The 13,925-nt window shown below is 34.8% G+C and overlaps 1 protein-coding gene across 8 annotated transcripts in view; it reads right to left on the minus strand.

The window, feature by feature from the left end:
• Positions 1–13,925, minus strand: part of LOC100572393 (RNA-binding protein Musashi homolog Rbp6) — a 399,006-nt gene that overhangs the window by 45,785 nt on the left and 339,296 nt on the right. For all 8 annotated transcript variants that reach the window (XM_029489719.1, XM_029489716.1, XM_029489717.1 and 5 more), the window contains one exon: positions 4,218–4,300. In XM_029489719.1, coding sequence (XP_029345579.1) covers positions 4,218–4,300 — 83 coding nt within the window. The remainder of the gene's footprint in view (positions 1–4,217; positions 4,301–13,925) is intronic.

Raw genomic sequence — 13,925 nt, forward strand, 5'->3', positions numbered from 1 at the left:
GCAAAATCATTTTTTCTATGCGTTTAAGTAATCTTAGAGTAAAGTCACCTATTACAAAAAAAGATAGAGAATAATATTTTTGAGGGAATGACATATCAATTTTATATTTTATTATTATTTGACTTTGTATTAGACTTTCAAAATAAATAAAAAAAATGTTGTAAATTTAAATGGTGTTTAAATTGTTTTGAAACAATATTTAGACAAATCGATATGTCATTCCCTCAAAAGTATAATTCTCTATCCTTTTTGTTATGGGTGACTTTACTCTAAGATTACTTAAGCACATAGAAAAAATGATTTTGCGTAAATGCATTTTCTCTATGTTGTGTGTGAGCCAGAGAGAGAAAACAAATAGTGCGCTGACGGCCTCTTAAGAGATTGATATTCGATACTCTTTAAAATCATCAGTTTTTGTTTGTTTTTTTAGTTTTTGGAATTTTCTAGTTGTTTTCTAGAAATTACTAAGATGATGTAAGATCCACAAAAAGAAAAATATATTGAAACGATCATACTTGAGGATTTCATCATTTAAAAGACGATAAATATGATATGCAGCTATTGATCAAAATTATTACTTTAAAAATTGTTTTTATTCAGGTTTTATACAACTTCAAAGTTTAAATATTATAAACAGTCTCGAAAATTGTCATTTTACATAGTCTTTACTCTTTTGAGAGTGCATGGAACATTTAATGAGTAAAAATGTCGGTTGACATTTTCATTCTAAAATAAACAAATATATGTACTAGATATTCATACATACATAATGATTATAGTGAGGGAATTTACAATTATTTAGGTTAGCCGTGAAAATCACCTCATCGCCGTCGACTATTTTCCAACTATGCGTAAGTTGGTTAACTTGATTTAAACTCGTTAAAAGAAATTTGTTATTTCCAGATAAATAAACAATTCTTACGTTACCGGAACGTCGTTCCTAATGTGTGCGAGTTACTCGCATTATAAATAACTGAAACGATCCATACATTTCATAGAAGACAAGACGGGGGTGGTGGAAACGAGGTCAACAGTACGTTTAATATTAACAAGCGAACACACTCACACATTTACACATCCCCCCCTCGATGTATGTATTAGTATACATCATATTTATTCCCCAAACAAGGTTATGGTCATTAACAAAAAAAAATTTATTTTTTTTAAAACAATAATAATTTAGTTATTTTTTTTTTTATTTGTGCACACGCTATCGTCTCGCTTGAGTATAATGTACGTGCGTATATATTTATGTGTACGCATAAAATGCCTATATATACATCGGACATGGTCGGGAGTTGTGTCAAACGGGGAAGATTAATTAATTTAAACTCGATCGGGGCGCGTCGATAAGGTCTCCCTGCGTCCCCACTTGTTCGGCGATCCTCATCCTATCGGGCTGTAGCAACGCGCACCTAGTCGACCATATCGGTGGCGTCGGCGGTGTAAAATTAAATTAACCCTTCGAAAAACATTAAAGCCCAGACATTACATTAATTACCGGAAAACAATTAATAGCGCACATTAGCCCAGCCTGGACCACCGGTATGCGTGTGTGTGTATGTGTGTGTGGGTGGGTGTAATATGCATAACACCCTCTGTATCACGTCCAGCCTCACACCGGCTCTGCCCCTCATGCCACTTTAAACGGACGCCGTTTTGTAGAGATTAAAACAATTCCATCGAGACTCGAGATGACGGGGTGAGCGAGAAAAAAAACAAAAACAAACTGAAAAAAAAAAAAAATAAAAACGAAAATAAAAAACGACAACGACTTCGCAGGCTAGCTTTCCACTAATACCACTCAGGGTTGTTACAACCCTTTCCTGAAGATTACAGCCATCCGGTGGCGACCGTACTCGATCTTCGCGGTTAATGCTCTTGCACATTAATAACTCGTTACGGAAAATATTGTACTTTGGCTTTAATTTTTTTATACTTTCTTTCAACCCCAGACGCACCACACACGCGATGCACGGTTTCACGGGAGAGAGGCATTCTCAGTCGATGACAATGTACGAAGAATTCCGATTTGAAAGTAAAAGTATAAGGAAAAAAACGGTAACCACTACTTTGACATCCAGTTCAAGTAGTTTTTTCATTTTTCATTTTTTTTTTTTTTGTGTATATAATATTATATTAAAATATGTGCACAAGAATCGTCTCTATATTATATATCATACGTGATCACAAAATTGTTTTTGAACTCCTCTCCATTGCATTCCATTCCGCCTATATTGCTTCTATTTAACCCAAAGTCAATAAATGGATAGGAGGAAGACTACTTTACATTGGAAGTACGTATCGGAGTTCCACCACCACTACCATCACCACCACCACCACCACCACCACTACTACCACCACCGCCGTCACACATCAATCGGATATTTAGATACGATACATGGTTATATAGATATGTATGCATTATATAATAGTATGGGATTTGTGCCGTACCGGACATGAAACGGTTTTCAAAATGGATTACATTATGTCATATTATAATGCGGAAAGGCTCGCGTATTTGTCGGAAAGACGACCACCGATATAGATAGGAGAGGACCACGCATATGTATATTTTATATATACATTATATATGTATATGAACGAGTTTTCTGTAGTGTAAAGCTATCTGTTCCCCGCAACGTTACAAATGATAGCTAATAGAAATATATAATCGGATTGTACGCTCGCACGTAATGTTATTTGTGTTTTTCTCGGAAACTGAACAATTTGATTCCTGGGGACGACATGTGCGTATATATGTGTGCATGTCAAGACGTCTATATAGTGAGCGATCAAACGCGACATTTTCCCCGAACAATATTCTGGTTGCGGGCAGAGTGCAATTATTATTACTCAGCGAATGCCCTGCAATATGCAGTTCGTTTTATCTTTTCCCACGTGGAGCCACGAGAACAATTATTTAAAAAGTCAGACGTAATTTGACTGAGATACGAGGAAATCCACCACGACGTATACTGCACGCAAGTAGATATTTTTTACTTTAACATTCCGGTGATATAAAGGCACGCGTATTTTTATACATGGTAAATTATAATTCACCAACGTGTGGGTATGAATAACTGCATACAAAACGCTTGTAGAGTTCTTCGTGTAATAATTCTTTCAAAGAGAACGGAAACCGGAAGATACGACAAAAAAGGCAACTAACTAACGAATTACACTCTGTAGGTATTTTGACGTACGTAGGTATTCAATTCGCAGACCGGCACCGAAAGCGCAATTAAGTCTGGAACATGGAGGTTGGTAGGTACTATATTGTAATGAATAAAACGAGGCGCGCAATGTGATGTGTATCGTGCACCCGGTTATTTTAGATACCGAGCAAAGCTATACAATAACCCACGATTATATTATAATATGCAAGTGGTTTTGCATTTTGCGAACAAATTCGTGCACTTTCACTGGTACCAACACACTAATGGATAATATTCTGAACAATTCGAATGAACATTGCAATTTTTCCATGTTTTAATTTCGTAAAATACCAAATTTTCAATCGAGTTTTCATAATAATATTACATCGTATAAATTGAAATATCGCATGTTATAATATTAGTATGATATTATATCGTTCATCGGTGACGTAGAAAACGTGACGCCCTATATTATATCATTTTGTGCCGTCCTAATGGGTATGTAATCAGCGTTTTGTTTCTGCGCAGTGTATCGTAATAATTATACGGTATCTATTACGTTGCAAGAATCTAATGTACCATTTAATGCCTTCCACCCCGGTAAAATTAAGATATGATGATAAGATATTATATTAGAGATGCGGATAATAATGGAAAAGACAATTTACGGTATTATTATAATTTCCATTACTTGGATTTATATTTAAAGACACACGGCTTCAAGATGATAATATTATATTATATAGGTATATAAATAAAAAAAAATTTACGATTATATTAAACATTTATTATATTGCAATATGCATTTATTATCGAACAGTTAGACAAAATAATTCATTTAAATTCAAATAACTAAATTGTATAATATAATATTTCATCATACAATAATAAGTTCATAATATTATATATCCAATAAAAATTTCAACAACTCAAATTGTATTATTCAGTATGCCGATTAAATGATGGAAGAAAAAACAGTAATAAGCAAAAAAAAAAATGTGTGAAAAATTTGCATCTCTAATATTGTTATATTATAATGGCATAAATAGAACAACTCACCATTTTACTGTTGATTTCGTGGAAATGTATTTCGCAGACTTTATCTACTACGTCTTCCGAATGGAAAGTCACGAAACCGAAACCTGTAAAAAAAATTGATATATTTAATAAAAACACAATATAATATTATAATATGCATAATTTATATGGGTACGTTGGATGAGCATTAATATTATGGTTGAATAACAGTGAATTATAATGCAGGCCGGTAGACGAGGTAAATATAAATAATAATAACAATAATAATGTTCGTGGCGCGGCGTTCATATAATATATCAAGACTGTTATGGACGTTATTAATTTATAATTTTAGCGTGTCAATAAAACTGAACTAAAAAAAAGTTCTTGTAAATAATACGCTGTAAAAATATTTTGAAAGGTAAAAAAAAATAACGATAAAAGGGGGGAGCGATAATATTATTATATTTCCAGACAAATTATGAACTCATACGAGCATAACGTGGTCGATGGGCCACTGAATCGAGTCCGGGTGAACCGCTGCGACGGCTCAAAAGTTGCGCACCTCGAACACACTACACACTACACCACAATCATAATCGTAGTAATAATAATAATTACAATAATCGATATTAATTAATTATTCCAATTTTACCGCACCGAAGCATATTATATTATAATAATATACGGACTGCGGTAATCTCGGTTTCTCGTTGTATTCCCACAACACCGACGATAAAGTGGTTAATTGAATTGTCGTTATACACCATATAAATTAAGTCACGAATATTGCGACCCTTCGCGTTCTATGCAAATTAGCTAAGTGGCTTATATTATCCGCGTTAAGAGCTGCGTGTGCGGTGCAGCAGCGTTAGGGTGCGCTGCTGCAATTTAGAATAATAATAATAATATGATTATTGGTATGTGTGCGTGTGTGCGTGTATGTGTACTCGAAGCCAATACGTTAATCATTGGACTTAAATACTATTAAACTATAAAATATCCGGGTTTCATATATTATAATCATAATATTAAAACATTTTAAAAATGTGATGATTAAAATAATTACTGTGGTCGATATTAAAATATAATACATTAATTATACCAATTGAAGTTTTTAAAAAATATTATTATTAATATTCGTGATGTTTTATTGCATTTCTACGGTACGCCGGCGCATTGGATAGGCAAATCAACAACACGCGTGCATTGCATTCGATTCCGGTGAACTTTACTACGGTGCTACGGTACGTCCAACCACTGTACTGCACTACTGCAGGCGACATTTAGAATATTATTATTATTCAGACGAGATACGAGATAATGTTTTTATTTATTTTTATTTGTTTTGAAAAAAAAAATACAAGTGGTCCCTATGCTTAATATTATTATATAATTATTATGTACAAAATGCGATAATATGTTAATTCCTTATAACTTCGGCGCCGTATTGTTATAATTAATATAATATTATTACTGCAGCTAAAGAAATATTTACTCGAAAATATTTTCGAAAATTAAAATAACTGCATATAAAAAAATAATGAATAAAAGCACATTTTTGTAATAACTACGGTGGTTGAACTTCGACCGAGACTCCCGCGATATATAATATAATACGATCTGGACACGACGACGTCGTTATGTTCACACCTCTCGCGACGTTTAAAGTATTAAAATAATCATTGACGATAAAATATAATACTATGTTATGGGTTACAATGTACATATGTCGTTCTTCGTTATAAAAATGATATTTATTAAGTTGCGAGTTATAATATACTTATATATATATAGATACTAAGTAATTAAATGCATTTATTAACATATTATAATTTATATTATGTTTCAGGTCAATACTTCAAACATTTAATCGTTGGAATCTGCGATTAATATTGATACCCACTTAAATATATCGACCGTATGACCAAATTTATGATGAGGTATTGCACTATTGGGCATGTAATTCGTGATATATTGCAGGTCTTATTTACGTTCGATTATCAAATCGAACCTACGTATTCACTATTCAGTGCCTCATTACCCATTATCATTATTATTATAAACTTCATGGAATAGTGGTTTGAGCAACGACTCGCGGAGCCGTCTAAACGCATCTTCGAGATCGTAATGCGAATTCGGAACACACGTGCGCAAACACGCCGACCGAGTTTTGGCAATTAAACTTATTTAGCTAATCTCGTTTTGCACCACAACCTCGTTAACCAATAGACAAAACTTGTTATTAGTCAGTCACGGAGCATGGAGTTCTCGGGCGCGCGTTTCTTCCTACACTTGGTTCGGTTCCAAATGTAATTAAGTTTTACGTATTGCCTACCCTCACCCCCCCCCCCCCCAACCACAATTACAACCATTCCCGTTTCGCTCTCTCACCCCTATATCACTTACATCACACATATTATTCTATATTTTATTTGAATAGACGTCTCGGAGAGATAAACACTAATTTGTTTCTATTGTTGTTTAATTTTTTTTTTTTACAAAACCGAGGGCTGGAAAATGTGTACGCAGTAATATAATATAAACTATAATATATCCGCACACGATTATAATATTGTATTATAAACTATACGCGAGATCGTTTGAATTTTCAGTTACAAAACTGACTTACCTACCTTATGTTCCGTTACCCAACCGCCCCTGCTCCTTCCCTAATATTATATAATACCGCGAACGCGCTGTGTTATTTGGATTGGGATATTTTATCGTTTCCGTTTAACGACATAATATACAGCGGGTGCACAGACGAACCTTTGAAGTTCGCTTCGATCGTTTAACGTCCGTGACTTTGATGAATATTTTAAATATATATGTTACCGTCCTAATGGAAAATGGCTGAAGAAAATACGGTTGACCGATAAAACAAATATACGTGAGTTCATATTATACGTATGTATATATAAAAATATCTGTAGATATGATTATGGCCAGGAAATGAATAAAACAGCGAAATTAAAATCGTTCTGCAGGTAACAGTGGAAATTAAAAAGAGATTTAAATCAGAGCTGAGGAAAAACGTATATCGTCACCGTTGTCTAAAACGTATTCCATCAAAATAATATAGTATCATACAATTTCATATTCGTAATTATTGAACTGTGAATAAAGATAAAGGGATCACATTTAAAAAAATTTCATTACACATAAAATGTTTATTTTTACACATGAAAAGGCGCGTTGTATGTAATATTTCAGGCTTGCATTTGTAAAGAGTTTTCCGACAAACGATTTGTTGCGATAGTCTCAAAGGATTTTATTAAAAGAATAAATGAAAAGAAAAACTCAAAGGATTTTCATTTTATTTGGTTTTTGACGCAATTCGTTTCGGATTAAAATTGATCCAGACGTCATACAAGGCACTAGTTAAAAGTTGCGCTCTAAAAGATATTAAACACTCATTGAAACCATTCTCAGGGGCTTTCGAACGGTGCAAAAAAAAATATGAAGTGTACGTTTCTTTCAATATTATACTTTTCCCATTACCGACGGAAGAATTTCTTCCGTGGATGTGAACGGGAAATTATGTACTAGAAACACAGGACTCAACCAGCCGTGGATTCCATGGCTAAGAACTTGGAACATTTTTTCTCTCTTTTAATTTACTAACTAACAATACTAAAGCAATTAAAAAGTTGTTAACCGTAAGTACATAATTTACAGCATTAAGTCTTAAGTATAACATAATATTTGTACTTAATTTCTTTTCATATACCTATGTACCTAAATATAAAATAAAATGTTCATTTTGAAAACGTACCCGATCGAATTATATTTTGTGCCCAACAATAATATCTATATAGGTCAAACATGTATGATGAATAATGTTATGCGCATAACTCGAAACAAAATTATAATATATTATGTAAATTATATTACACCATTATCTTTCATAGGTAAACGTATATATGGTACATTATTAATTGCTGCCTAGATAACAATTTGTAACAAATAATTGCTAAATAATGAAATTTTATGCAAACGGTAGTTATGTGCGTATACTATTTCCAAATAAAATTATATTGCACATGAATCAATGAAATTATATATTTCAGCATTTAGTGTGATAATATTCTGATATGTATTTACATATTAAAATCAATTAGGTAAAATCCAGAATAACGAATTACGATAATTTTTGATACATGTGAAATATTTAATGTATAATATTATAAATCATAATTATGTTTATTTTGTACATATAATATTACGTTGTGGCACTGAGTCTATATGCGTTCGAAGCAAGATATTATTTACTAAAACAAATATTTTTTTTTTATCGTGAGACGCGTGCAGAGATGTTCTCGGTGAATTTGTGTGCGTTTTTATTTTAATTTGTTTGCAAACGCGTTAAGGGTAACGAGCGCTCGACACGATATACCCGCAAAATCGACTGAAGAAACGATTATTATACAAACTACGCAAGAAGTGTCTCGCGATAAAAAAAAAAAAAAGAAGAATCACCTGCATTATATTATACGGGTAAGCATTATATAGGTACCTACGCGTATTTATAAAACACAGTCTGAGGTCTGTCGCACGCCGAGTCTAAGCATCTCTGGCGGTGTTTGAGAAAGCGGCGGTGGTCCGTCATTGTGCTCAGTTAAGCACGAGTGGACGGGGTAGGTGTACGAAAGGGGATGAAACGGACTGGACGGACGATTATTCGAGAGATTCTATGCGGGAGGTAAACGACGCCGATTAATCGTCTGAACTGATGAAAATAAACTACTGGCGAGTATATATAGGTATAAGATACCTGGGTCCCGGTAGTGGTAATAAAAGTCGAAGAATTAACCGTCCGGGACAATGGGTGCAACTACGCTCGCGGTTTTAATGAGAACGTTTAACGCTTAGAAGAGGTAGTGAAGTAGTGAAGGTGGCTGTGGTGGTGATGGTGGTGGCGGTAGTATTAGCTAGTGCTGGTAGCTGTGGCAAGCTGTAATAAGTGGGCGACATCGGCCAAAAACGAAATACGAAACTACGAAATTTCAACAGAGCCGTCAAGGCTCGCAGGGGAGAATCTTTCAAAGTTCTCTTATTATTCTACAAGCTGTAATATAGGTATGTATAATAGTATGTACTCATATTATTATAAATGCATAACATCGAATATAAAAAAATCGATAAGATTATAACACGATGTCTATAAATAGTATAAATTCACATTTTGGTCCATAACACAACATTGAAAGTGGGGTAAAAATAAATGTACTTCCATAAATGCATTATATGGTTTTTCGTTGGCCGGTAAGAAGTTTAAAAATGTAATGTACGGAATGATAATATTTGTTTGTTTTATGTACAAAGTAACAACCTATTATGAGCTTTTTTGCTCGAGTCAGATTAGACGCGTTAAATAACACTATAGGTAATCACGAAATAATTTCGGATTTTAATCGAGAATAGCAATAGTAATAATATATGTTCGGCAACCATGCACAACGCTTCCATACTTTTTTAGCATTATTCATTTAACGGTAAAATGCGACGATTTTTCACCCAATGCACTCGAGCTGGATGTATTTTAGACATATTATATTATAACCACCAAGTTCGTAAATATGTTTTGTGAAATTCGAAAAATTGTGAAAAACGCACGATGATAATATTTCATCGTTATAATATATTGGGCACCGGTGGTTTTCGATTTCACGGCGAAAACGATACGGTTTTCCGAGTGAAAATAAACGCCCCCAACTCAATCGACCTCCCCCCCCCTATATAACTTCCGGATGCCCGACCGACTTGAACGGGCACACGACGACGGTAACGAACACCCATAATAAGAATAATAATAATAATAATACCGATAGGTACTTCGTTTGCGTTTCGAAAGGGTTCGCGGCCGAGTATACGGTCGTAACTCGTAACAAACATAATATATAATATCATATACCTACTATAATATATTACACACCGCACAGGTGCACATATTACAAATTAATACGATACACCTATAATATATTATGCATATACTGCTGCTACGTCGGTAATATTATTACACGCGCCGGTCACGGTAAAGATTTCGGAAACGCGAACGTGTTACGCACGAACGTTCGGGTCTCCCGGAAACGACGATAGCACGAGCTCTGCGCCTTCCACCACGGACCACCCCCCCCACCTCACCCCCAACAAACCTTCACCACTCATCGTTTGGCCGCACGCGGGCCGAATTTTTTCAGGAAACTCCAGAGTGCTTATTTAGGGGGCGGCGGCCTTTCGTGCCGGAACGCGTGTGCGTGATAATTATTATTTCTACCCCGACCGCTGTATATGTTTAATAAACGTATAGGTAATATACATTATTATTATTATTATTATATAGGTAGTTGATGGCGTTGTAAACGTGGCCGTATCCATTTATATATATATACCGTATAGTAGTTGTCGACGACCGTGTTTTTAATCGTAACCTTTTAAATAAAACATCGCAGCTATAATATGCAAACGGGCGCGCGCGCGTGTGTGCTATGTATATATCATACAGCTACTATAACATCGCCTTTCAGATAAGCGTATATACATATTTATGTATATATATATATACTCCTATAAGTATAATTATAATATATATAGGTATATACTATACCTGCAGTAACTGTTATACTGCAACGACGCAACGTGCGCCCACTCATGTTAATATTATATATCCTTTACGACCGCACCGTCATCACAAATGCCGTTCCCCACGCCACCATACCCTACGGGAATCACCGTTAAGCGCACGCGTGTATGTGTATACTGTCGGGCAATTTAAATAACGGCCGGATGAGTGCTTGGCGTGCCGAGTCCGTGTTTTACATTCATATGGCCCAATTAGAGATATTCCGTCGAAGAGGGGATAACGGGGTGCAAGACGTACAACACACGTATATATATTACTCTCGAGGGTATGTATAGAATGTGTGTGTATGTTAAATGTCAGTGTTTTTACGCGAAAGGGTGTCTCTTAAAACCTTTTTAACGAAACGTGGGATGCATATAAGACCTGTTATACTGTCTGAAGGTTCACACACAACCAATAACGCACTCGATGATATATACATATTTGTTTGTATTAATGCAGCTGCTGTGGACGCACCAAATTCGAAACTAACAAATGATGACGAATATACCATATTATTATAACAATGTTCAGGGCTTTGATAATGTGCATTTAAATAGATAGGCATATACTGTGTATATGTACCTACACGAAAGTCGAAATTACGTTTCACTTATTTGTTGCGTTTATCGCAATTCACACGAAACACGACGTGCATATCATAACAATAATATGATACGTGTTTAAAAGTGCGGAATCGAACCGTTCGGCGATAATACCAGTGTTTGCGTAAAATATCCCATTAAACCGAACGAGTAAAACGGTAGATACAACGATTACGTTGCAATAAACGCTCGGTGTACACGGTTCTGCGAAAAGTGTGAAATCGTGACAAAAAGATAAATGTAAAACAAAATACTTCAAAGTAACAGCTACATACGTGTTACGGAAACGTATTCCATTATTAAATTGACAGATTTAAACTCGCGGCGTTCGTTATTGAGGCACTATGAAAATATAGCTATACAAAGACGTTATAGATTTATAATAATTGTATAAAAAAAAAAGACATTCGGAAGTAAATTATATATTTCTCTTACAACAACCTATATAACAGGGTTTTAGTAAACATTATAACTGTAGCTTACAGATTTTTTGAAAAGCTCATGGCATTTAAATATGATAATGCGCGTTATTATGATTTGAAATTGCAAATCCACATAGTGTTTTATGAAAAAAACAGTAGATGGATGAAAAATGAACACTGAAGTAGAATTTCCCCCTCCCCTACATCGATCACAGTTAAATTATAAAATTATACTACATAAATTAAATATATTATATAATCTCGGTACAGCGGGTTTATAATTTTACAATGAGATAAGCGTTTATTTGAGTGCATTCGCGGTGGATTGTTGATTTATGCATTTAAGTATATTTTTATGTTTTTTTTTCTGTTTTATAATGCCTTCAAAAAGATAAGGGGCGAAAACGCGGTGTGAGGGCAATTATTTAGGAGTGAGAATCAAAGTTGTGGATGTCAGTTGCACGACGAGGCGTTAAGAGAGCGACTTTGGCAGTTTGGTGCAGAGGGGGCGCAGCGGGTGACAGAGGTTTTTATTGGCTTTTCTGGTGAAGATGACAAGGAACGTGGGGGGTTTGTGTTTTATAGAGTCTGTAAGGTTTATATAAATACGAGAGGAAATAATAATATACACGCGAGAGGTATTATACATATATATATATATATTGAAATAAAACGTTCCCGGTGTGACACGGAATTTGCCGTCGTAAAAAAAAAACAGAAATAAACACGGTATAAGAGCATAAACCGAATTAAATATTCAGGGATGCGCGCGGCTACAAAGTCGGAATTAAGGTTTTGCGAGCCTGGCCGATTTTTTATGCACACGGCGGACGCGTGGTTTTTTTATTAATCCGTCCGTTGGCGCGATCATCGATCCGACCGCGAGTATCGCGGGACACCTGCGATTTGATTTTACGATTGTTTTCTCTGCGAGTCGGGGCCGCCATATTATACCGACTACCGACTACGTGGCATTAACTTAAAAAAAAAATCGTCAACGAATATTCAGAAAAAAATAAAAAATTATAAGCCGGGCCAACGATTACCAAACGGCAGTCTCGCATCGCGCGCGCCTTTAAATTACCATTTGTGTGTAGTTTTTTTTTTACGAACAAACGTTGCGCTTGGTACGTAAACTCGACGGAAACGCGCGAGCAAAGTACACATAAATGAATGTGGGGTTGGGGGCCAGACCTGGAATTCCGCAAAACCATTTAAACGAATTCCAGGAATTGCGCACAGTCGCGTAATATATGTTGTGTTGTTCCGTTACATGTACGAAAGGACTGGCACCATATAAGTTCCCATCCCGCTGCGAGGAGGTCATCCGAATGTTTTCTTTTTCAGATTTCCTTTTACGAAGACAATTTTTTTCCAGACTCGTCTCGTTCCTTTCTTTTCTTGTCTTTTGTCCCACCGAACTATTGCGATTTACTTTATGTGGATGGTTTTTAATTTAAAAACGAAATGAACTTAGACAATACGAACGCCAGGTCTTATTTATCCCAACAAATCCGTGTATTATGATTTATGATTGTGTTGCCAATACACAGTTACCTATCGTAAAAAATGTCTGATTCGCACAAATACTTCAAAATATGTATTATACGTCTGCAGCTACACACATTTATTAAATCCAACCATTATAATAAAGTTATACTTCTACGACTAATTCCTCTATTTGTATCTTTTTTTTAATAATATATTATATAATCAACAAACACCAGCTCGGAAACACTGAAAATCGTGGCTAAAGAATTTAAATTAATCGGTTATCGGTTTTTCTTATAATACAAAAAAAATATTTTTAATATTTCAATCCATGATTATTATTTTACGCAATACGCCTCGGTAGAAACATACAGGGTTTGTATAAAACAAAACAATCGATAAACGTAATGATCGTAGGCATAATATTATCATGAACGTCTAATGTATAATATTGATCAATTTTAACTTTTCATGATTTAATAAGGATGATAATCTCACGTTCATTAAATATGAATGTTTTGTGGTAATGTAACGTTATACGATTTCATGTACCTAACGACTACAACACAATATTACATTATGTTGCATTATATCAGCCGAGTCTTAA

This window comes from Acyrthosiphon pisum, chromosome A2 (genome assembly GCF_005508785.2).
Source record: "Acyrthosiphon pisum isolate AL4f chromosome A2, pea_aphid_22Mar2018_4r6ur, whole genome shotgun sequence".
NCBI classification, from domain to species: Eukaryota; Metazoa; Arthropoda; class Insecta; order Hemiptera; family Aphididae; genus Acyrthosiphon; species Acyrthosiphon pisum.